General features: G+C 45.9%; 1 protein-coding gene across 1 annotated transcript in view; it reads right to left on the bottom strand.

The window, feature by feature from the left end:
* Positions 1-5,154: 5,154 nt before the first annotated feature.
* Positions 5,155-25,996, bottom strand: part of LOC138468320 (exportin-5-like) — a 391,463-nt gene continuing 370,621 nt past the window's right edge. The window contains exon 9 of the mRNA XM_069608823.1: positions 5,155-5,982. Within this exon, the coding sequence (XP_069464924.1) occupies positions 5,623-5,982 (360 nt within the window). The 3' untranslated portion in view covers positions 5,155-5,622. The remainder of the gene's footprint in view (positions 5,983-25,996) is intronic.

The raw sequence follows: 25,996 nt of genomic DNA, 5'->3' as shown, positions 1-25,996 counted from the left end.
GAACTACCGGCAACTTCACTGGGGGCGACGCTGACAGACTGAGAAGGTCCGGGTACCAAATTTGCCTCATCCATGCCAGGGCGATGAGTATCATCTCGCGCGGACACCATCTGAATGTGCTGATGGCTCATAGCGGGAACAGGGAGGAACGCATACAGGAAAAGTCCTTCCCACGGAAAGGAGAATGCGTCCCCCAGGCTCCTCGGCTGGTGGAACCTGCTGGCAAATTTCTTGCACTTGGAAGTTTGTTGCCATCGCAAACAGATCTGGGGCCTGCCGCACATGGCGAACAGGCAGTGCACCCGATCTTGACAAAGCTCCCACTCGTGGCAGGAGCGCAGTTCCCTGCTGAGGGAGTCTGTAATGGTGTTCTTGGCTCCTGCCAGGTGAAGAGGGACAAGCAACATCTCGTCTCCGACAGCCCAGCACAAGTCCTGCACCCCCCCGGTTTCCTGATGTAGAACATGGTGTTGGTGTTGTCCGTGAAGAACCTTACCACCTTGCCTTTAAGGGACGGAAGGAATGACTTGAGGGCCCAGAACAATGCCATAGCTCCAGGATGTTGATATGAATATCCTTCTCCTCTGGCAACCACAGGCCTCTGGCGTGCAGACGTCCAGTGTGCGCTACCCATCCTTCTCGGGAGGCATTCGTGGTGACCGTCTGCTGGTATGGCATGTTCTGGAATCCTGTGCCTTGGGCGATGTTGGAGTGAACACCCCACCATACTATTACCAGCTGGAACCCGTGGTTGAGCAAAAGCTTGTCAAAAAGCTTCCGGACACCGGTTTCCAGCAGGTGTTCAGGAATTCCTGGAGCGGCCGTATCTGTAACCTGCAGAGCCGGACGAGGTAGATGCAGGTCATCATGCTCACCAACAACTTGATGGCACGCACCGTGGCGGTCCTCGTCGACGACAGCCGTTGCACCTTCCCCAGAATGGCTGCTATCCTTTCCTCCGATGGAGACGCCAGGCAAGACACCCTATTTAGCCGGGCGCAGAGTAACAGCACGTTCTGCGATGGCATCAAGCAGGACTTCGGATAGTTGACAGAGAATCCCAGGTTCGTTAGTAGCCGGATGGTCATCTCCATGTGTCCTTGGGCCAGCTCCTGCAAGCGGGCGTGAATCAGCCAGTCGTCTAGGTATGGGTATACATGTATGCCCTGTAGACGTTGATGGGCTGCCACTGGTACCAGGCACTTTGTATACACTCTGGGGGCAGACTTAAAGTCAAAAGGCAGGGCCTTGAACTGGTAGTGCTGGCCCTGCACTACGAAGTGTAGACACTTTCGGTGTTTCCTGTGAATGGGAACATGTAAGTAGGCATCCTCCAGGTCCAACAACGTCAAGAAGTCTCCTTTTTCCAGCTGGCCGAGCACGTGTTGCAACGTGAACATCCTGAATTTTTGGATCTTGGGGTACTTGTTCAGATGTCGTAGGTCTAGAATGGTCCTCCAGCCCCCACATCTTCTTGCTGACGAAAAAGTATCTGCAATAGACTCCAGAGCCCCGGAGTCGTTGGGGAACTAGCTCTATCGGCCCTTTTCGCAGCTTGGCCCGTACCTACTCCAGGAGCTACGGGATGGGATGCTCCTGACGGGCCACAAGAGGGATCCACAGACACCTGGGCAGAAACTCCAGGGTATGTTTTTGGGCGAGAGCGTCCAACAACCATCGGTTGGTGGTGATAGTTTCCCACTCACTGACCAACTTCGTCAGCCTGCCTCCCACTGGAATTCACAGGTTTGAGCCTGACGTCCTGACCGGTTCAGGCTTGCTTTGACGCCGGCGTCCTGCCCTGCAGGCAACATTGTCCTCTGCTACTGTAGGCCAGGGAACAGCATCTGCAGGCTTCCTGAGTCGTGGATCTGGAAGGCTGACGGTACAATGAGGAGAAACCTTTGAAAGACCTGCTGGACTTCCCTCAGGAGGATCGAAAGGAAGAGCAGTGTGCTGCTGGAGGGTCCCCGGGGAACAGGCCGTCTCTGTAGTATCCACCTTGATGGCCTGTTGGGACTCGACAACCTTCCCAAATAGGTTCTCTGTCGAAGAGCATGTCCAGTACCTTCGCCTGGACCTCCTGGCGGAAATTTGTGGCATTCATACAGCCTTGGCGACAAAGGCAGACACTGGTCCCCCATCTGCCGGAAACCCAGTGTCTGCCATGTCCAACACCACTGTGATGGCGTGATCAGACCCTACCTCCCCCTTCCTGGAAGAGAGCGATTGCCTCCATTTTCTTGTTGTCGGGGAGGAACGCCAAAATAAGCCCTAGCTTGTACCATAGCTCCCTGTCGTACCTGGCTAGGATCACCAGTGTGTTGGCCACCTTGAGGGTGGACGCTGCGGAGTAAATCGCCTTCTTTCCTTCCCATGGCGTCCATCTTCTTCCCCTCGCTGTCGGGCAGGACCGACGAGGACAGGTTTCCCACAGCCGCCGACACAATCGAATCTGCTGATGGTTGTGACCTTGGCCACTTGGGTGTGGATTCCGGCACCCGGTACTGCTTCAGCCCATCCTGTTTAGCCGGAGCCGTGAAAGGGTTCTTCATGAGGGCCAGGCCCCCCTCCCACATGTCGTCCAGAAGGGGCACCACCATGATCGTCTTCCTCTTGGCCTCGCGCCCCTGGTACAAGAAACCCTCCTTCCTGGTTTCTTCGGGTAGGCTCTGGCTATAATGGAATGTAATTACTCCACCTCATCCGGTGGGGATGCCCTATGTTGCGGAGACCCACCGCAAAGATATCCTCGTCATGGCCATATCTGACCTAGTGTCTGGGTCCGCTGGGGGAAGAGGGAGCCCGACGCAGAAGTGGAGACTGAAATGGGGGCGTTGGATGACGCTTCCTCTTTGTTGGCGGCTGATCGGAGGGCCTGGGGAACCACTGGAACCGGGCCCTGTGGCATCCTCTTCTGGATCTCCGACACTAAGGTGTGGAGGGTCGGCAGGATGTCCAGAGACCTATCTCTCGGCTGATCTGGCAGGCTCGGAAAATTAGGCTTGTGCCATCGTCATCCGTAGACGAGACTTCCATGGTTTCGGCCACGGCCTGTGAGGGCCGTTCCAGGGCCTCCTTGCCCACCCTCTCCTCCTCCCCCTGAGGTGCTGGAACTGGGTTCTGAGACGGTTTTCCCTTTTCCGGCGTGCCAGTAGACTTTGCCAAAGTCACTGCGGCTGATTTGCACCTCAGGGGCAGCGATACCTTCTGCTCTGCGGTCAGGGGCAGCGATACCTTCTGCTCTGCGGAGGCCACCTTCGCAGGGACAGCCCCCTTCGCCGTCGTGAGAGCAGCCGCCACCAGCTCCATCATCGACAAAGTCCTATCCTGTGCCGATTGGGCCTTCTTAGACAGTTTGGCCTTCTTCTCCTCCGTCCGTGGCTTCACTGGCCTCTCCTGCAGTTTAGCCGGGTTGGATGAATTCCTTTTCGAGGAGGAGTTCAATTGCCAGCTGGCAACGGCGGCAGAGTGTGATGTCGATCGCACTCTGTCCACCTTGGGATCCGCTTCCGCGACAAACCCAGTGGATTCAAACTTGCAATTCTTGGCCTTGGGCCCCCATGGATGAGGTGCTCTCAAAGGACTTCGATGACCACTCCTTGGACCGGCCGATCCTGGGTGAGGCAGCATGACCCTGCTTGGAGCACGGGATAGAGGCCTTGGCGTTCAGCCACACTGCCAGTCTACTGTGCCTATCCGTCGTCTTTTTGGAGAATCCAAGGCATATCTCGCACTCCACTTCCTTGTGGTCCGGATGCAGGTAGTAGAGGCAATGCAGGTGCTTGCCCACAACAAACACATTTCGTGGCCCGCACTTGGTGCAGGGCTTGAAGAGAGATCTTGTTTACTTCTCCTCCATCATGGTCTTTTGGAATCTTCAACCATCTTCGCCCTTGAGCGGCGCCAAATTCACAGACAACGGATCCCTGCTGTCGGCAGATGGAGAAAAGAGCACGCAGGCTCTTTCGCAAAAATAGAACCTTTTTCCATCTAAAAAAAGCTTGCAGAGCAAACTCGAGGATCCCAACACTGAAGCATGCAGTAAACATTTGAAGATGGCTGCCAGAGGAGGGACCTAGGAAGACGCCCGTCATTGGATGGATATTGATTGGTTTAAAGGAGAAATAGTTTGTAAGTGAAAGTGAAACTGTTTTCTTTTACTGAGGATTCCCAGCCTGACAGGGGAATATTGATGAGCATGTGAAGCCATGCCAGACCCCATGCTGGAGAATGGCTTGTGGTGTTTCTAATATCTTTCTGTGTTGCCTCTCAGATGAGTTCTTTTTCAGGTGTCAGTTGGCCAGTGGTGCTTCCCTCCTCAGAAGAGTGACTCGTCATAGGAGTATCTTGTGACCTAAACGTGGTGTGAGGGGGTGTGGGTGTTGACCGAGACCCAATTTTGCTGCCTATTCTCACAGTGCATTTGGATTCACGCCTAACAAGAACTACAGTCCACCATGTCATGATAACCACCAAAAATCAAAGGCAGACAATGTGGTGGTGTGTAATATACATCATAGATGTGTAGTCAATGCAGTGTTTAATGTCACAAAGGCTGCATGGAGACAGAAATTCTCACAGTGAGAAAGAAGTTGTTTCAATGAAGCGTGTCAAGTGAGCAGAAAAAAACAGTCAATTTGGAGCAAAGAGTGATCCAAGCACATCAGCGTTGCTTCTGGATACCTAGACAGGACTGCTCGAGTGGGTAAGTGTCCAAGCACACTACATCCTCTGCTGTGAAATGTTTTTCAAAAGCCATCGGCTGTTTCCAATTGAATATCTAAGATGAGAAATCTGTGGGAGGATGCAATCTATCAGAAGTATTTATTTGGTTACTCTGTAATCCAAAGTTCTCAGAAATATACAAAATAAAATTAACGTGTTCCGGAATCCTGATCATGTTCATATTCATATATTTTGGAATAATAGTCAATGATGGCGAAAGAAGAAATACATTGCCACTACTACGCTTACTAATTAAACTGCCTTACCTCAATGCTGTGGAAAGCACCTATAAAATCCAAGGAGTGCATGCAGCCCAGGCTATGTTGTGGTCATTAATCATACTATAGTCTTACTATGCCAAACTAATTACCAATACAACGATCACAAGTGGAAAGAGTGCTGCTTGATGCTTCAATGACAACTGTGTCTGGGTGGTATCTTTTAATACAAAATTAACAAATACACATAACAGGCAATCTAAAAGAAACAAATATGTAGCTTTCACATCTTCTGTTCCTTGGTAAATAAAAGATTGTATAAAATGACATAGTAATAACACAACAAAAGTAAAAAACAACAACTTAAAATCTTCTGTGAGTGAATCAATTACAGTTCCTAGTAACAACTTTCAAATCATGAAATTTGAAAGGCTGACATATCTGAGGAGGCACATGCCCTGCTCATCAATATGAACTTTCTGTAGCAGTATACCTGTATTTTTAAATACATTAAGAAAAAAGATATTTGAAGCTTTGCAGACCACAAGTCCTGGTCCTAATAGGACCACAAGGCATATGACTAGAGGGATGTCCAATACAGAACACATATTATATACATTGGGCACCAGTTTGAGCAGCCTCCTGGACACCCTGAAGCAAAGTGAAAAATGTACAGCTACCGAAAACGAGGTGGGAAAAATGGAGGCGTCCCCAGGAAACTGCGTATCAGCATTGTTCCCCGGCCACCTGGCATGAAGTGGCCTGCATTCTGGGCTGGCAGCCGAAATCTAGCCATCTCATTAAAATGGGCCATCTGAGGTCCAGGCCGCCTCAAGGAGGTTTCTAACATAAGCGGTCTAATATGCTCTGGATGCCCAAAGGGAGCTTCATAACTGTTCGGTGATGTAAGATGCTCTTGGTTTCCAGAAGGTGACTTTTGCTCCATAGTGGGAGGTACTAAAGACTTCAGCTTCTTGGAAGCAGGGGGCTGATTACCGGCTTTCGTCTCTTCAATGGGCACCTCTGTCAACGATCTCTGTTAAAAAATAAAAAAAAGGTTAAGTATAACTGCTTACTTTTATGTCAGTTCTCTTGAATTCTTGTCACATGTGTACAAAGAGGCTGTTTCCGGATAGATACGTGCAGTGAATCTGGCAAGCTAATCTCAAGAATACTTTGTTGAGATGGATTTTCAGAATCAGCCCTGTGGGCAGATTCTAAGAGGCCACACTATTCTTATGAACAGGGACAAATACTAATGTCTAGCCAAACTATCGGTGTAGAGTATGAAAAACCACATGCAAGTAACGCACGAAAACATTCACTACTGTTATATACACATTCACCTTGGTGTGTTTTACTAAGAGAACAAGCACTTTACTTTTAAATACAGATAGTTTCAAAATACTCCAACTGTAGAAATGCAAGTGAATAAAGAAACAGAAGCAGGTAAGTAATAAATACTTGAGAACTAATAGGTTTGGAATAAAGATTTAGAAAACACCACACAAAACCTTACAAATTAGGTACTACACTTAAAGTGTGTCCCTAGCTACAAAAGTAGGTTTCTAGTACACTTAGAGTCACATGTCCCAATACAGGCTTTTCCAGGAGGCTACGAGTTTCTTTTAGGAAGTTGCACAAGTGTTGGCTTGAGCAAACAAATAATTGTGTTTCAAAAGTTAATGAAATAAAGAGGAAAGATATATATATTTTTTTTACAGACTGCCAATCCAACCACCGTAGGCAAGACCCAAGGGAGGATACCAGGCCAGACCACCACCATTCAAGGATAGGCAAGAGAGGGATTGGGCTAGGGACTTTACGCTCATAGAACTCTATGGAGACAGGAGGGTATGGGGTGCAAAGCAGGTATGTTTACGCAAACATGTACTCAGAGTCACTCAGGGACCACCATATGAGTTGTTGAAATCACTGGGCGATTGATATTTGTGCCTTGGTTTGTCAGGGGTATTGACCCACGTTTGAGTCATTAAGCTGCAACATTTGGTGCTGTGGGATTAGGAAATCCAAGATGGCGGAAAAGCCCACAATTGCGCCAGAATCCAGGAGAACCCAGCAGTTTTGCGCACACCAAAATGGTCGCCTAACCTGCCACCCACCAGTGCGAGCGTTATGGACCGGAAGCGCCATGGGTAAAAAAGGTGGTGCCAAAGGAAAAACACCAATGCCATGTTAAGCAAGGATCATATACTATCAAGTAAAATCCTTTCTTTTGGAAATGTATAAATTCAAGACAGATCCCAAAAATAGGTGCAGTACCGGCATTGGACACAAACCGGCGCTAGCAGTCTAAACTCTGACAGGAGTTGCAAAAGGATCCTGAGCCAGCTGAAAACTTCAAAGCCTTTTGGTTAATTAAAATTCTTAAACACCTGCTGTTCCCAGAAGACAGGCTGATTCAATTAACAGTCCAAGAGGCTGGGAAACCTTCTCACCTCAGAACTCCACCCAAGAAGGCAGGATATCACATGGCCCTGTTGATTGAGCAGGAGGAGTTTCTCCTCCAGCCTGCAGGACACAACACAATAGTCTCTTTCAATTGAATGGGATATGCCGATTTGGGTGTGGACTGTAAACAGAGCTCTGCCTGGAAGAAGAGACATGTGATCCCTGACTCACCCAGTTCCTAGGGGCGGGCCAGACACTTTTTCTGAATTGAAGGCAAATATATGTTTTATAAAAACACTGATAACTAATTGTAACCAGATGACAGGAATGTACAATTTGGAGATCCTTAAAATGGAAAATGTACCTACAATTTGAGTCTATACTCAATTCCGTACGATGTTCTGGGACCGAACCCCTTAATTTATTAATGTTGCAGACACTGGGTTTAAGCTAGAGACATGGAAATTTACTGGAATATGTGTAGAGAGACAGGTTACCTCTGTGTAAATTTGGGTAAAAGTCCAATATTGGAAAACCAACCAAAAAGCGCAAAATGTTGTCATTTCTTAATCCAACCTCTTAGAAGCATCAGAGTTGGAACAGAGACTACCTTATGTGATATATGATGTGTTTATGTAATTTCAACAAATTGTGTATCTGGGAAATATGTATTTGGATCAGAAATAGATTTGTGTGCAATTTGACAAGGGGAGGATCCTCTGACCATAACCCTACCTCATCACTCTGACTCACAACTCAGTTCCCCCAATCAAGGGAGAGAGGAGAAATAGGCCAATGATAAGTTGAGAGGGGCAGGCTTAGTTATGCCTAGGCACACACCCATTTTCTAAAGACATCAAAGGAACACCAAACCCAGGTAGGGACATTCACTTTCCACTTTCTTGCGGGACGCATTGCCGGGAGACTCCAGACTTCAAATCCATCAATCTCCAGAGACCAGAACTTTGAATCCAGACTCCAGAACTTGTAGCACAGAGGCCTGAATCCACAAGCTGAATCCTTTTTCAGCAGGCCTCAAAATCATTTGCAAATTATTCAAACAGCCGGGCTGAGCTGTCGGATTGTGGCCTAGAACCCTCTGCCAGAAACACCCAGAAAGCAGAGCTGTATCCAGAACCGCAGACCGGACCCAGACCAGATCGCTGTGAGCAGAACCAGAGATCCAGACCAGAACCAGAGATCCAGAACCAGAGAACCAGAAATCCAGAACCAGTACCGGAAACCGCCCAGAAGTCCAGTCCAACCCGTTGACCAGATCCGTGACGAGGCCCATTCCTTCCAAAATTAGGAGTGAGTACCCAGCTAGAACTGTGCAGAACCCATCTCTTGGCTTAAAATAATCTGATTCAAAACATTTGAACCTGTCCAGAACTGCCTCATAGGAATTGTGTGTCCCTTCTCCAATTTGCAACCTGTAAAAGTGTCATTTTGCCATTTTGAATCATTGTTTAATTTCTGAAAAACTACCTTCACAAAATCGTCCGTATCTCTTGAACCGTTTGTGCTAGGAGCGAGTAACTTTCATTTTAAAGCTGAGATTCTAAGCTTTCCAACAAGCTCTAAACCCACTTGCTACTCCTTATAGTTCCTCCGTAACTGCGCTCGACGCACTCGGAAAAAGTGCTGCGATTTGGCTCAATTTTCTTCACTTGTCAAAATAGCAGCTTCTTGCTTTCCTTTGCTGAAATTCGTTTGCAACCTGACAATCATTCATAGAGCATTGCTAACGTGATCCTGAACTAATTTAAAGTAGCTATCACCCACCCTGAATCTCTAGTAGGGAATTAAAATAATTTTTAGCATATTTTTCCCTTCTTTGCATACCACATTTAAAGTACTTTGCCTGGGTTTAAAATCATCCCCGTTTCTCTAAGCTTGCCTGGGGGGAATTGGAACTTTGTATTGCATTTTTGTTGGTATTCTAGAAGACTGTGCTCTCCTTCCATTTCCTTATATTGCATAAAGGGGGTGGAGGGGGAGTGAATTGTCAAAAGGAAAAGTGATCACATATCTCTTGTTGAAATCATATCAAATTATTTCTGTGTTGCATTCTGTCCCACCTTGCATTTCCTTGAACCATATAAAGCATTCTCTGCTACCTTAGTCCTCTGTTCTTATTCATAAGTAACCAAGAACTGTGCTACTGTATGATTACATATTGCTGATTACTGCTCATATTCACAAGTGTGCTATCAATTATCAATTTATTTATAAAAGTGTGATATATATCTATTGTTTAATTTTTCAAATAAACCTTTTTAATTTGCAAAACAAACCTACTTCTTGGCTCAGTGGGGTCAGGGGGATTCTAAGAGAGGGGCGTTATACAAGGGTTCATCATCCAGATTATAACTTGTCATAAAAATATATAAATAAGGGCTTCCCTTGAGCAATCCCAGACAAGGCACTGACTTAGTGGGAATGCGTGATTGGAGTCATTAACAGGTTCCACTAAAGCAAGTCTTAAGGTCTTAAGGACCCCCCCTTCTATCCAGAATCCAGGCTGGCGTTGCCCCAAGCCCACCAAAAGCAAGGATCTGCACAATTCAAACCTGGCAGGGGTTTCCAATCATAGACAGCCTATGTCCACTGCATCTGCCCAGCAACAGACATTCCGATATAAATGTGGATTGGCTCTAGACAGATCCGGGCCCCCCATCAGGCCACACACCGAATGCCATTTTGCCTATGAAACCTGGACCTTTCTCTAGAAAGCTGCTTAGCAAATATGGAAAATCCAGCCACTCCAGAGCAGGAAGAAGGCCAAAATACAAGATGGCTAAACAACAGGCGAACATTTCATAGCACAGCCATTTTAGAGCACATGGTACTCCAATTGGCATTAACTAGTAAAAATGCAAAAATGCACAATACTATGTAAAAAAAATATATAACACCATAAAAGTATCAGCTGCCACCATGTTATACTGGACATATCCTGCAAGAAACCACAAAATTAACAAAAAACATAATTACAGGGACACAAATTGTTCTTACCGCGCTTCACAAAGTGAAGTATGCAGGAAAAATAAATAAAGAACTTTACTAGGGATCACAGGCTTCTCCTGCTCCGACAGCCATAGGGAATGATCAGGGTTCCAAAGCAAATACGCTGCGCAAGGTAAGTGGAGCAAAAAGGCTTAATTAACTTCAAAGGTTAGGAAAGGTTCAAAACAATATGTTCCATTGATTTCTACAGAGGGCCAGCAGCGAAAAGTAGAATTATTCCCAACGCTCGTCCCCTCTCCACACAGACTGTGCATCTAATCCACCCTTGATTGATTTCCTGTTCCAGTCGTCGTACGTACTGGACAGACCATCGGCATTGCTATATTGAGTACCCGGCCTACGTTTAATGGTGTAGTCAAAGCGTGGTAGGCTATGGGCCACCTGCTAAACACAGAAGAGGCTGTTCCCACCAGGAATGATTATAGAATTGCAATTACTTAAATAACTTCATTTTGACATTTTCTGTATATTTCATTAATAGAACACTAGCAATAACCCCGTCTCAACACAAAACATGTACTATTGATGATCATCCAATCATTTTTCATTTATTTAGCGCAATATGATAAATCAAACAATATTTCTTGAAAGAAGTATGGACAAGGTATGAATAAACCACAGAAACAACATGAATTTGCACAATAAAAAAGAAAAAAAACAAAAATATTCAAAACTGCACATAAAAAGCAAAATTACATGTAAATCAGTGAGGGGCATGTTTTAAATAAGACAGGTCTCCTACAACTAATCTAAATGGATCAGAATCAGAGAGATATTAGTTGCAAGGTATCAGAAGCACCAAGGGTGTAAGCTAGGTAATGCGCTACCAATCGTTACTGTGTCTACCTTAGCTATCTTATGTAACAGAGCACCTTCCAAACGTTACGGTGGACAGGCAATTACCGCCACCTTAATCAGGACAGAACAAATAATAAATGACCTGTGATAGATGATAATGTGAACATTAGAAATACAAATGATAGTGATACATATTCAAAAGCCGAACATAAGATTACAAATTCTCCAAGTGGCTACATTAGGAGACAAACCATCACCAGACAACAACCACCCAGTGGGGGTCACAAATCTATGCCAGTGATGTAAACCAACGAACCAGGAAGGTAGAAAGGACTGTGTGCAGAAAAGTCCATCACAATAGATGAACTCAGAAGCAAAACACAAATAAAGAACTCAAAAGATGAAAGAACGACAGCTGCGGGCCAATTAAGTTAAAAGCTGGGTCTTACCCTAGGGCATAAGGTGCATTAACCTGAGACAGGCAGAAAATGCAAGAAAAGGAACCTATGGGAAAGAGGCAGTTGGAAGCTCAAGACTACTGTATTAACTGCTTAGAGGCGAGTATGGTGCAACAAGATATGCAGTACCTGGGTAGTTCAACACAGTTGCAGCAATTAGGCCAACAATAGTGGTAATGCATCTCTTAAGGAGGGCACAGGTCCTGGAAAATATACAGTGTGCAGAAATGCAGAGGGACCAAGCATCTGCAGAAATAGACAGCACTATTACAAACAAGGTGCAGCCTGATGGTATCCATTAGTTAAGAGGAAATACAGATGTTCACCTGCATCAAAAGGACGTTGTAATAATCATATCGGGGTGATACCCATCCAGTGGACAAAAGTTGCTAAAGGGGCACGTTGACTCTAAAATGGAATGAATCAGAAGGCAGTAGTTTTTTACCTGTAACTCCATTTCTCCAGTGTTGGTATCTTTCATAGATGCACATGCTGTTAATATTCCCAGTGGTCTGGCTGGGAATCCCCGATATTGTAATATTGTTGTGTGGGTGCTTTTGGTCCCTACCAATAGGACGTTGAGTCCATAGCTCTGCCCCAGAAGCTTCCCCTAAGATTTTAAGCAGTTTTGCTGGAGGAATAACACATACAGACGGTGTTTTCTTGGAGGGCGTGTGTGAATCTATAAAAAGATACCAACGCTGGAGGAATGAAGTTACAGAAGAAACTACTCCCTTCTCCAGCATTGGATCTTTCATAGAATCACAAGCTGTGAATATATTTTATAGCAGTAAACATGACAGTAGGAAAAAAACATGCATACAGAGATGAATTGTATGACTGTGCAAGAAATATACATCTGCAACGATAACCCCAGAAGCTGCAGGGCTTACCTTACTAGAACAGGTGTTGAAGGATTGCCCGTTCCATTTGCGCATCCTCCGCGTGCTGTTGCTGCAGGCATTAGTGCCTTGTGAAGGTGTGGGGCACTGCCCACGTTGCTGCCTGACAAATGTCTTTGATGGGCACACAAGACTACAGAGCTGTTGAGGCTGCCACGGCTCTTCTGTAATGTGCACTGTTGTTGCGTATTGTCCACCACTGCAGTGAACCTGATAGCGCAGACGTGATGGTGATTTTGTATCCCCACGAACCTTGGGTTTGGGACCATCTGGCTGCCAGGAACTGTTGTACCGGTCGCATGCACAGCCTGCAATAGGGGTATCAATGGCATGCAAGACATCATGGTTCAGAGCAGCGCAATGTATTTGTGCACTGGGAGCAGTTTGTATGAGGTGAACAAGTGTGCCAGAGATATTAACCTGTGAATTCTGTCAACTAAGGGTTTGACTAGGCTTTGTGTCATGGAGAAATGCGCATCCAAGAACACCAAACACTTGGATGCCGTGACACAGGTTTTTGTGTAGTTGATAGTAATTTCCAACTGTTGGAGTAGAGTCTGTTTGCACAAGTGAAGCCAATGTTTCTTGGTGCGTTGGGGCCCTGACCAAACAATCGTCTAGATATGGATAGACGTGGGGGCCTTGTTTTCTGAGGAATGCTGCCACTGGAGCTAAGCATTTGGTCAAAGTCCTGGGGGCTGATTTGAGGCCGAAAAGGAGGACTCAAAATTGGTACTGCATCCCTCAGACCTTGAACCTGAAGGTACTGCCGGTGCCTGTGGTGTATTCAAATCTGAAAGTAGGCGTCCAAGTCGAACGCTGCTAGATGTTTGTGAGGCTGAATCGCTTTTATGTCGTCTTGTAGCGTGACCATCTTGAATTTTTGGTTCTGGAGGTTTTGGTTTAATTTCTTTAAGTCCAAGATGGGACGCCACTTTCCGTCTGGCTTTTTTACTACGAAGTACCTTGAGTATACTCCTTTTCCCACCAAGTGTGTGGGAACCCTTTCTATAGCTCTTTTGGCTAACATTTGACGCACCTCTTCTTGGAGGATCCGTTGATGCGGATGTGCCACTGTTAACAGAGGTATGGATGCTTGAACTTCAACCCATCTGTCGTTGGTTATTGAGCGCCACCGGTCGATGTAAGGCGTCACATTTCCTCCCACTGGTGCGCCCTTGGGGCAGTCATTGTTGAGATTTGTTCGGTATACCTGTGTGTGTGGTGGCAGTGTTAGGGAGAATTATCAGAAATGCGTCAATTCCCTATACCTAAGAGACCCCCAGCAACTTTGCTGGATTTTAAGGACTTGATTTTCTTTAACCTGGAGAGAGCAAGACCTTTTTTTCCCCACTCGCTCATGTATTTTAATGTGATTTTTTATACTCTGTTTCTTTTGGTTATGGAGCCTGACAAACGCCATAGACATCTTTTACATTGTGTCACAAAGCACCTTTAGTGCAGTGACACGGATGTCTTCGATTTCCCTAGGTTTAACGACCTTCTATGGGATGAACTACTGTTTTTCAGAGCAGTAAAGAGAAATTGACTTTACTTACATTTGTAACTTGCTAGACCTGGCACACACTATCTTACAATAGGGTGCTGGTGGGGTTCCCTAGTATTCCCTTTTGTCTAACTCCTCATGTAACATGTTTATGTTACCCTTTCCTCAGTGAATGGCTGGTGGCAGAGGTTTTGCTTTTACTACTGTGGTGTGCATTTACCGCCGGCTGTGTTCGTAGCTGCAGTAAAGCACCCAAGGGTGCCTATTTTGACAAAATGGCCCTGGTCGTCTTTTTTCTCAATTTCTTTGTGGGAAGGTCCTTCTTGAGATTTACTCTGCGTGCCAAACCAGGTTTTTGGTCCCTTTCTTCATTTTGCCTCAAGCGGGATTCACGAGTGAAGCCAGCCTCTAGCTCCAGGGTGTCTGGGGTAGGCAGGAAGTGAGGGAGGTGACGAAACTCCCTGTGCTTAGACTCCTAGGAGACCCAAATGCACTCTGAGGATTGGCTGGCTGTCTAGCATGGACAGCTCCCCATCCCCCTGCTGGGTGAGTGACAGCTAGCCTGTAATGAAAGGGAGAGAACTGTATAAAAGGCAAGTCCTTTGGCTTGGAAAGCAGAGTCGACCACTGGACGACAAATCCGAAGAAGAGCTTGAAGAGGACGTCTGCTGCAACTCCTGGTTTGCCCGGTGAAGCCCTGCTGCAGTGCCGAAACGCCAAGTTTGCATCGACAGAGAAGCCCCTGCAAGGACGATTTCTCCCCTTGAGTTGGTGGGACCAATCAACTCCAAAGTAAGCCACCTGGACATCCATCTCGGAGCTGGTTGAACTTCCACAGAGTTGCTGCTGGAAACCGTAGAGCCAGGGAGAGGAACACCAGTTTGTGTGTGTTGCTTTTAAGTTGGCCAAGAGCTCCAGGAAGATCCTCTGGGCTCCCAGGAAGCAGGACTGACCGAGCCTGAGACCCATCAGTGTGCGGGACCCCAGAAGCAAGGAAAGTCCATCTTTACAACCAGGAACCGTAGTGGTGCTATTTGTGGTAGACGCGAGGAGCTGAAACACTGAACAGCCACTGGAAGTGAAGTTTGCCGGTTGCAAGTTTTGACTGTCCCAGTGCAGTGCAGGAATCCCCCGACGTCCTCCCTCTTGTCCCCACGACTGAGGCCCAGGAACAGTGAGATCTGCAGAGCAGCACAGGAACAGGAGTCATCTGCTGCATTTTTCCTCCACTTTAAAGGTATTGTATAAAGTCTAAGAGAACTTACCTCTTGCCGTAGAGTTGCTTGCATCTTCTACTACTCACAAGTCTAGCAGCTTGTGGCCCTTCAAAGACTTCTGAAACATTGTGCAAAGACCTTTCTACTTACCTTCAAAGAAGTGCTTCAGCCCATCTAGACTCTTGCCCATTGACTTTGGCTTAGCCTGTTTTAACTGAATGGCTCCGATTGTGGGATCTGAAAGTATTTGCCTGCTTAAGAAATATTTGTGGTTACTTGTTTGCTCGAATAATCTTTTCCTTTTTACTTGCTCTTAACTAATTCTGAATGCCAACAGTAATACATTAATGTCAACAGCACCCTAGCAATTGAAGTCACCTGTGGGTGTATGTCTCTGCTGTATGCCATCCCAAATGGGTATTTATTGATTCTGAACTAAGAGATTGTGTAATTTTGAAGTATATTTGTGTGGCGTTTTACAGTGCTCCCTTCTGAAGAAGGCTTACATTGACTGGTAAATAATTGTTTTACCAAGAAACCCTGTGTGGGTTTGCTTGAATACTTGTCTCTGTGAACCTGTGTAACTCCCCTACAGCTCACATTGAACCCTCTTGAGATAAGCCTGGCTACTCATCCACACTACCAACCTGTGTAGTACAGACCTATACCAAAGGTTGGGTTACTACTGCCAGGAGGTCAGGGTTGTTGTAGTGCATCCTATGGGTACTGCATACAATCTTGCTTGACACAGAGCCGCCTTTACATTGCAGTTGGCGGTAGTCCCTGGAGCGTTGACAAGATTGATAGTTCCTTTTATAGCCCAGGGTCTAGTAGCCGGATTTAGCATACCCTTTGGAGTCTGTAGTCGAAGACGATCTAGTTAAACCTGAGGCTACCCGAAAGGGACGAAAAGACGTTCTGCCCTGTAAGGAAGTTAGTGACCGCGCGTTATCAGAATCCGCCTTCATGGCCGTAAGAGCCTTGTCGGTCTTGTCACTGAAGACGTTTTCGCTCTCGAATGGCACACCCTTATTTTGCACCTCCTGCCTGAAGTCTGTGTAGCGTAGACAGCCTTGCCTTTTTAAGACAACCCCATTACCAATCTGTTTAAACCCCGTCTCCGCTAGGCACACGGTTAGTGGCTTCTTTGCCCTCACATACAAATGTCATGGCCTCCTTTCGTTGTTGTTCGGGTAAATGCTCCAGGATGGGAGCTAGCCGGTGTCACATTTTGCGGTCATAGCGGCCTAGTATGGCTAGAGCATTGGCCACTGTAACTGTTGCCCAAATGGCAAGTACCTTTTTTGAGAGCATCAATTTTTCTGCCCTCTTTTTCCAGGGGTGTGGTGCATTTGTGCTGCGAACATGTTTTGCGAGTGTAAGCCGCTGACACTACGGACTCCGGAGAGGGTTGAACAGTGAGGCACTTGGGAGTCATGTCTGGAGCTTTAAACCTTTTGTCCAGTCTACTTTTGAGTGCAGTCTGAGTTGGAATACCTTGCGTCTCTTGGTCTGCATGATCTGTATCCCAGGTATCATCCTGGCGTGGGGAGTAAGATGTGCTTGAAGAGTCTATCCTTTGGATCAGTGTCCTGATCCGTGTCCCCCAGCTCCCCTGGTCCTTGTTCGCCTAACAACGGACTACACCAGCGTGGAGGGGTTCAGGGTGGGGATCGAAACCTGTGCGCTGAGCTTGGGCGTTTGTTATGGTTCTGGGACGTGTGACCATGATCCTTCTGTTGAGGAAATTGGGCCTGTGGAATTGGTGCTATTTGGCTGCCACTCTGTTGAGAGACTGCCTGAGGTTGAGGCAGTGGTAGCCTGGCGTGGAGTTGTCCCAATAGATCTTGCAAAGTTGACAGCACTTGCAGCGATAGAAGAGACTGCAGATGTGTCGGTGGACACCCTGGTGTTACCCTCCCTGATCCAGAGGGTGTTGCAGGAGGAAACACGAGGGGTGCACTGGCTCTACTGGTGTTCTTTGCTCCTGTGGTTGGAGGGGAATGGAAGACCTGTCCTGTGATTGGGACTGGATTACTGTGCATTCTTTGGAGTCTGAATCTGTAACCCCTGGGCGATCATCCCTTGGCGACTCAAAATCTGACATGATTTCATGTTGCATAATGTCCGTGTATTGTAAGGGTGATACTCCTATAAGGAGTTTGTTGGTTCCTTAGGGTCCTCTGTTGAGGTCCTAAGGTTTCCTTTAGCACATGCAAGTAGGTTTTCTCCTTGCCGCTATGAGATAGGCTGACTAGGATGTGCTGTGGTTGAAGCCGCAAGAAGAGCCGTTGACAGGTAGGGGGTCTACTGCTTTGGAGTACCCCTCTGATGCTTTCTCGTTGCTTGGCAATGTTTTTTGTTTTTTTCAATCATCAGTGAGTGATGTCCCGATTTTGTCATCGAGGAGCGGGCTGTTGACGATTCATGTCCAGAAGAGGACCTATGTCTCTCTCTAAGAGAATGGGACTCAGACGACAAGCAGTTTCCGACAAAGAAGTATTCATGGACGACTTGTCCTTAAGTTTATTTTTCGCTGGTGAGATTGCCCTCGATGACAAGCGGGAAGCCGACACCGCCACAATCTCGTTCTTGTGTGAGACTTGGACGATGAGGCGTGAACCCATTTTGGTTGACGTTTTCTCCGACGACTGCTTATTCGTGGCTCATCAATTACTTTTGAGTGGGAGACCGGGGTCACTGAGCCGCATGGCTTTGGCTCATCGACGATTTCGCTTCACCTTTGTTCAATTGAGTTTTCAGTTTTTTTTTCTTCACAGGACACTCTTCAGACCTGGATTTATGGCTGGATGGTGACCACTTTCCAGAGAGAGTGGTAGCTCTCCCACTCCTTGAAGAGCCTGCCTCTGACGCGGGGTAAGACCCCCTCGTTCAGCCAACAGATTAGGTGAGGCTTTCTGTCTTTGAGGGTTTTTTGAGAAAAACACTGACGTATCTCGCAGTCCTCCGACGAGTGATTTGGGTATAGTCACTGATATGCAGTGTAGATGTCTGTCCCCTTCATTTTAGGCTGCACGTACCACAGGCTCTAAACAAGGATTTTTTTTTTTTAGAGACAGTGGTTTCCATGTTTGTTGTCGATGCCAAAGGGTCATCACTCGCTCCGTACTCGCTTTTGTTGAAATCGGCTAAGAAGATGGTTGAAATCTGAGGGGAAGTTGCTGGGGCAGAGCTATGCACTCTACGTCCTATTGGTAAGGATCAAAAGCATCCACAACGATGTGGGTAAGACACTCAAGGTGTCAAAAGTGAAATAAAATGTATTAAAATAAGCAACCAGGGATTCCCAGCCTGATGGGGAATATTCACAGCATGTGAATCTATGAAAGATCCAATCCTGGACCAATAATATATAGTTATTAACCTAGTGAGGGTCAGAATGACAAACCTGCCAGATATGCAGACTCAGTAAAGCACTTACCAGTGAATGCGTCTTGCAGAGTGTGCCTGCATCAAAAAGGTGCTGTAATAATCAGAATGTGATGATATCCATCGAATGTACAGACGATGCTAAAGGAGCATGTTGACTCAGAAATGGGATGGGTCAGAAATAAGACGAGTCAGAAATAATAGATATTAGATATTAGCCTAGTGAGGGTCAGAATGGCAAACCTGCCAGATCCACTGACTGGATTGAGCACTTACCAGTGAACGTGTCTTGCAGAGTGCCACGGTCGCCTATTAACGCGGCAAATCAATCAAGCGTTGGCTCAGAAATGGGTATCATGTCACCTGAGATCTGCGACCATTGAGACCTGTGAGACCACTGAAGCGACCTCAAACAAGCAGAGCTTGTGTAGAAAGTGACTAGTGTGGCTGAGGTGATCCAGAGCTTGATCGGGCAAAATGGCTCTGATCAGCCAATCGCCAAGTGGGGAAAACATGGATTCCTGACCTCTTCAGGTTGGCTGCCAAAAGCTTAGTGAACCACTTCAGGTGGAGGTAGGCCTGATAGGCAGCATTCGAAACCAGTTCTGAGAACTGCCTATGAGAAACCACAGATACTTTCTGTAGATGGATTGTCATGTGAAAGTAAGTGCCCTGTAGGCCAAGTGAACCAATCAATACTGGAGCTCCATGGCCTGGAGAATCTGCACGAGTGTTACCATCTTGAACCCGTCTTTCCCGAGGTCCCCCTTTAGTACCAAAACAAATAAAGGGAAAACCAACCACCCCTTGTTTTTCTCGGCTATCAGCACCATTTCTATGGCACCCTTCTCCAACAGGGACATCATCTCCTGCTGGAGTAGCGGCTCCGTAAAACAAGATAGCTGGATGGGCAGGTGGCAGTCTGGTGGGTGACATAGGAAAGAGAGGGTGTACCCTTGTGCCCGTGGTAATACTGTACTATACTGAAGAATGATGAAGCAGTGCCTGTTCACCCACCCCCCAAACTGGAGTAGCATGAGAAAAGTTTTCAAAGTCATGTTGAAGCCACTGCAGTACTGGAGGGGTCTGAAGTGGGGGCGACTGAAGTTTTAAACCCACTAACCCTTGATGGTCTAGAACATTTTCTTTGTCCTTTGTTCCGTTTGCCCTTTTTCTTTTTGGCTGCAATTTCTCTAAGCTGTCATCCGCCTTAGAGCCGAACAAGTTAGAGCCATGGAATGGCATGTCCAGAAGTTTGATTTGCACAGCCTGTGCAAATCCTGACTGAGAAATACGTTTAAATATATTCACAGATTTACGAAAAAGGGTTAATAGTATTTAACCAAGAAAAAGATTTTCAAGTACAAAAATGTCAGAATAGCAAAAGATAACATCCAGATGCTCAATATAATTGGCTGATGCGTTTCAAGCTTTTCTCCTCTTCTTCTTGAGCCTAACTGAACTGTAAAACATTATAAAACAAATTCCCACCAGTTTGTTAATCACTATCAAAGTTTTTTTTCAGTCTAACAACATAAGGAAAAGGAAAATTGCATATTTCGTCATGGGTGTGAAGCCAAACAATCTCAATTTCAAATGTTAAATTCACATACTAAACTTAGGGTATACATTCTGGTCATGACATAGGTTGGCTGAAGAGATGTGAAACAAGCTTCCGATAGGCAACATTATGGAAATAATTATGCTGTTGGGCGCGACGTTTACAGGGATGCACCTCTAGGTAAGCGATCTATGAGGCATAGCCTATTTGTGATAAATAGTATTTGAAAAAGAAAGATTTCTCTAGTGTAGAGAATGATGATCGCTAGAATATCCTGGTGGCAGGTAACAGTAGAGGACACTAGTCGGTGTGTTCAAGATAAGGGTTGCCTAGAAGGGAAAAGGAATATTCATGACCCTATGACAATCAGATCGCCCGAGGAGAAAAAGGCACAAGATCAATATAGATTCAACAAGTGGCACAATAAAAAATAAATAAATAAAACCAAAAAAAGTATTCTCTTTGCTAGAAAGAGTTCTACTCACTTGTAAAGAATAGCTAAAATCTCACATGGTGAGCTGTATTAATTAAAGGGTGATATAAGATGGAGTCCAAGGACTCTTATTTACGCATAGTGTGGTGTCCTCGATTCAATTCAAGCAATACGCTTCCCAAGCCTGTAAGGTAACATTCTGTTCGACACATCATTACTAGCTGATCAAGATCTCGTAACTAGTCATGCTAATGAGATGCCACGTCAGTGTACCAGCCCACCCATATGGGGCACAAAAAGTCACACTAACTGAATCTTTGACTGCCCATGGACAGTATATTATAGTGTGCAGGGGACGGGAGGGTCCCAAGTTTGGATCCTCTTCTTTCTATGTATTATTGGTCTTGCGCCTCTTTCCCCCGCACCTTTAACTTTTTGAACATCTGAATTTTGAAATCAATAAGATTGATCCTGAATCATTAGTGTGCACAGTAGCTTCAAATCCTGACTGAGCCAGGCAAACCACTGACGGAGCTCGAGCCCATATCCCTCCACACACATTCTGCAACATCCAATCCAGACTTTTGCCATCTCCCTCAATATTGAGGATACCATCCCTCATTTAAACCTCTGTGACGTGCTCTGCAGCCTCTGATATGGCTCTGATGTGGCCACACGATGTGGCTGTATTTGGAAAGAGTACATGTTGTGTTCATGGATTTTAATGCCATGCTCCCTGAAGCAAAGATTTATTTTGAGAATATGTTCTACTTCTTGTCATCCCCATCAGGCTGCAAGGAAGGGTATGAGATTGCCTTAGCAGTAAATGATGCTGCCCTCACTAGCAGATTCTCGTGATTGGGATGTTTGGATAGGAAGTCTGGGGCAGAGGACACCGGATTACACCTCTTTACCAGATCCTTGTGCACTGCTGGTGCCGAGCAGGGTCTCTGACAGCTCTAACAAAGGATCTTTAAGGGCAGCATGGACTGGTAGGATTGGTTCCACCTGTGGCCCTCTGTCAAGGATATCAGTGAGGTCATTTTCCCTGGATCTCGCGCAGGAGGGCGCAACCCAAGGCATCCGTGACTTCAGGCATAATTTTTCTATGCACAGCAGAATGGCAACGAGGGTCTGGCTGGTCCAAATAAACCTCTGAAGAGCTGAAACTTGCCTCCTTTAAATTCGTGGCTAACTCAGTCAGCCTGGCCTCATCCGGTTGAAACTCTTCAGGAGCGCTTGTTGATGGCAATAGCTCAGAGCCAAATGGGATCAGGTCACCATCCTCACAAAAATTGCTTTGAAATTAACCCATAAAGTCCTTTCTAGAATGTGAGGTGAATCTCGATGCAGAGGATGGCACTGCCGTCGAAGGGCTATTTGATGGCAGCACAGAGACTACATCGAAGAACAACACGTAGTCAAGATCATTAAAAGGCTATGTAGGTTTTGTCGAGGTCGAAACTGCCCCACAGCTCTTAGGCACGGAGGAAGGACGGGACTACGAAACCCTGCCAGCTTTGTCAAGTATCTAATTTTGTGCCTCGCATAGAGGAAGCTGGAGGTCCAGATTTTTCAAAGATGTCCATCTTCTGACCACATTCGTCCCGAAGTGGATTTGGAGGGGGAAATGTACCAGTCTGGTGAGGAGTCAGGCAACGAATATCTTCGCCTTCTTTTTTGTAAATTTATTTTATTGCTTTTATAGTTCATAAACTAAACTTTTTCTTAGCATTTACCGAAAGAAAAGCACAAGAAATTAATTTACATACATAAAAATTATTACCACCTAAAATACAATCATTTGAAACTAAAAGACCCTTTACATTTCTAACAGACAGTCTAGCACTTCAAATCACAATCGGGGCCAGGATTCAAGGTTTCAATGATTCCACCTCTTGAGAAAAGTAGTAGCAGTCTGTCATGGATTTGTCAATAATTCTCCTCATTCCTTGCAGTTCTCTTGTGGCCAAAAAATTCTTAATTTAAATCTTAAAACCTTTATATGTAACTCTTTCCATGGATGCTTCTTTAAGTAGGGCGCAATCACATTAAAACGTTTTATCGACCAAAAGAAATTATCATTAAAACATAGATATTTCAAAACTGCTGTTCTGGTGTTAATCCATGCTGACCTGTACAGTTTCTGCCCAACTTTGGCTACATTATTGCAAAGCTCTTCAGCTGAGGATTCAATTTTCCGCAAAAGGACTGCCCAATCCGCCACCCATTCATTCAAAGCCCCACACAATCCTGCCCCCCACATCAAATTTAGAAATACGTACGAGTCAGAGGGAGGAGAGAGTATCTTAGCATATAATTGAAGAAGGCCCCATTCAATGTTCTTTGTTACAGAGAGAATGCCCAGTTCAAATCAGACCCACAAATGGTACTGAAATTGGCAAACTGAAGACCCTCCTCCACATTTATGCCTCCAATGTTTGCCGACCCTTCAGAACTCTCTGGCTTGGCAACGCCTTCTGGTGATAAATTTTAATAAGGGGAGCGCCGAGTACCTTCACCTTCCAAATTCATAATCAAACTGTGCCAATTTCACTTCACTGGCTATACATTTTGCCTCCAAGTCCCGATGTGGATGGCGTACGCCCTAACTAGCGTAAAGGTAACTTCCTGAATATTTATACTGGTTGACAACTTCCAAATGTTGCCCATTAAAAGACCTCACATTTTTTCCCATTTTTTAGACCATACCCTGTTAAACATCAAAATCTTTGCTTTGCTAATATTAATAGAGAGCCAATTTCTCCAAGCACACACTAATCGCATTTAAGGCTCTCTGGAGGCCCATTGGGGTCATGTTGCACATGACAATGTCATCCGCATAATTCAGGTGGCGTGGTGTAGTGTTGTGGTTCCCAACAGCGGGGGAGCGGTGGGGGGGACGGGGGTGAGGGTTAGTCCTCACCTGCCCCATCAATCTACCATGCCCTTTATATAAAAACTAAACAAAAATGTCACAAGGACACATCCCTGGCATAGCCTGTGGTTGGTATCAAGCCATCTCGTACATGAGCCTTCAGCATCTGTTCAGACCATTATTTCTGTCCCCCTATGTAAGGCCTCCAGCATACTTAGGGGAAGGGGGCAGCCGTTCGCACCTAATTCTTTCCACAAAAGTAGGCGGTTTACGTGATCAAACGCCTTGCTTATATCAATAAAAGCCACATACGCTGAGCGACCTTGTTTCTTGACCTGTTTCCTCAATAGAGACAGTACAAAACTAGTTAGTGCTGTTCCTACTCTCTTCTTAAAACCACACTTACAGAAGTCCAAAGACCTATAATTTGCTGCCCAAAATTGTAGCTCCTTTAATAATAAACCTGCAAAAAATCTTATTTGAGACATCCAGCAGGGAGATGGGCATATACTGCAAAGGCAAAGATCTATCCCCTCCCTTGAAAATCAATATAATATTGCATTACCCCAAGAGTCTGGGAACTCCCTGTGGTATAAAATGCCATCAAATAAACCAGCAAGATGCTGATGGCAAAGGTTGGGAAGGATTTGGGGTACCTGAGGTTGGAATGGGAAACAGAGATGGGGGCCCCGATGGCGGATGGGCAGTGGGAGCGCGCCCTGGGGTACCACAAAAAAGTATCGAGGAATGCCAGGTTTAAACAGATACAACTATATATCACGCATAGGGCATACATGACCCCCCTGAGAATTTCCAGATTTCGAGACGCTGGGCGCCAGGCGTGTCCCAAGTGTAACACAGAGAACGCTGATATGATTCACATGTTCTGGGCCTGCCCTGTGATTGCAACCTACTGGGGTGAAGTGGCGCAGAAGCTGGCAGGGAGGGGCATTGTACTTAAGATAGATTCGGCCTGGGCCTGTTTGCTTGGAGGGTACCCCAGGGCGCGCAAGCTTCGGCACGTGGAGAAGCTTAAAGATTTGGCTTATACACTTGCCAAACGCAGAATAGCCATGGGATGGAAGAATTGTCAGAGGCCACGGGTGGAGGTATGGTGGTGTGACCTCCAGAAATGGGCTGCCGCCGAGACGACAGCATGGTGGGAGGCCAGCAGGGCGGGAGGGGAGGAAGAGGTGAGCTCCCTCACGGCATGGAAGGTGCTATTGGCTGAACTGTTTAGTACGGGGTCGACCTCGGCTGGATCTGAGAGCGACGGAACCCCACCACACGGAACGGACAATGATGGTGGACACCCTACAGGCTCATAGGGGGGAGGGAAGGGGATTGTTAAGTTAATTTTGTTCTGTTTTTTCTTTCTTTTCTTTTTTATATCTGTTGTTTGGCCTTTGTTGTGGCTTGATGTGTTTTATTTATGTTCTGTTGCACTGTGTGGTCGTTATAAAATAAAATACATTTAAAAAAAAAAAAAATAAACCAGCAAGAAGGTGTGACCAAAGCGGGATATCGGACTTCAATGTTAGATTGGAAAGGCCATCTGGACCCGGGGCATTGGATTTTTTGCTGGTCTGTTTCCAGTGCACCCACCCATTTTTGACAGGCATAATCATTTAAAACTTTCAAGTCCCCTATTACATAGAGAGCAGAAAAGTGGTTTATCCAAAGCTCTTCAGTTATAGATTGAATATTTATCCGACCACTTTGATTTCATTAATTGCCAGAATGAATTCCCCTCATTATTTAAAATGCGTCCCAACATTTTCTCTGCATCATTTAATGACATGAACGTTTTTAAACTTGTTTTCATGGCCGCAATCTCTCTCGTAACACTACCCTTGTGACCCTTCTGAACCCTCTTTCTATGAAAACAAAGCTGTTTTTTCAAGGAGCTAACTTCTTTGTCATAAACATGCGTAGTTCCCAACTGTTTATAAAGCAGAGGCGGCCATCAAGTCACCCAACACAGAACGAATGCAAGGCACAAAACCCTGAGGGGAGCATATGCTATCATCACTTCTACGTAGAAGATTACTGACCTGCTGTTTAAATGGCGCTATTTTTTGTGACCATTTGACATTGTGATTTTGTGAATTTATCTGAATGATCAGAGTGGGTTCCCTAACAGGAACCAGATTTTAAAAAGGGAGCTTACAGATCAACATGCTATGGTCACTTAGTTCAATCAGCCTTACTTCCAATCTCCCATTTAACTGTGAGAACTCGGAAGACAAACATGTAATCGATCGATTTTCCCGCATTGTTCTGCCATGTAAACCCCGGGGGACAACTCTAAACATGTTACAATTAAACGGTGTCAAGCCCCAGGCCTTCAGTTACTGACACACCAGGAACCCTCCATCCCGTTTTATACTCTAGGTATTCATCTGGGGCCGAGTACCAACTATTTTCTAAGCATTCCGCGTTAAAATCCCCACAGAATTATCAC

The sequence above is a fragment of the Ambystoma mexicanum genome, chromosome 4q, assembly GCF_040938575.1.
Source record: "Ambystoma mexicanum isolate Mex_15411 chromosome 4q, UKY_AmexF1_1, whole genome shotgun sequence".
Taxonomy (NCBI): Eukaryota; Metazoa; Chordata; class Amphibia; order Caudata; family Ambystomatidae; genus Ambystoma; species Ambystoma mexicanum.
This window is presented reverse-complemented; position numbering and strand designations above follow the sequence as displayed.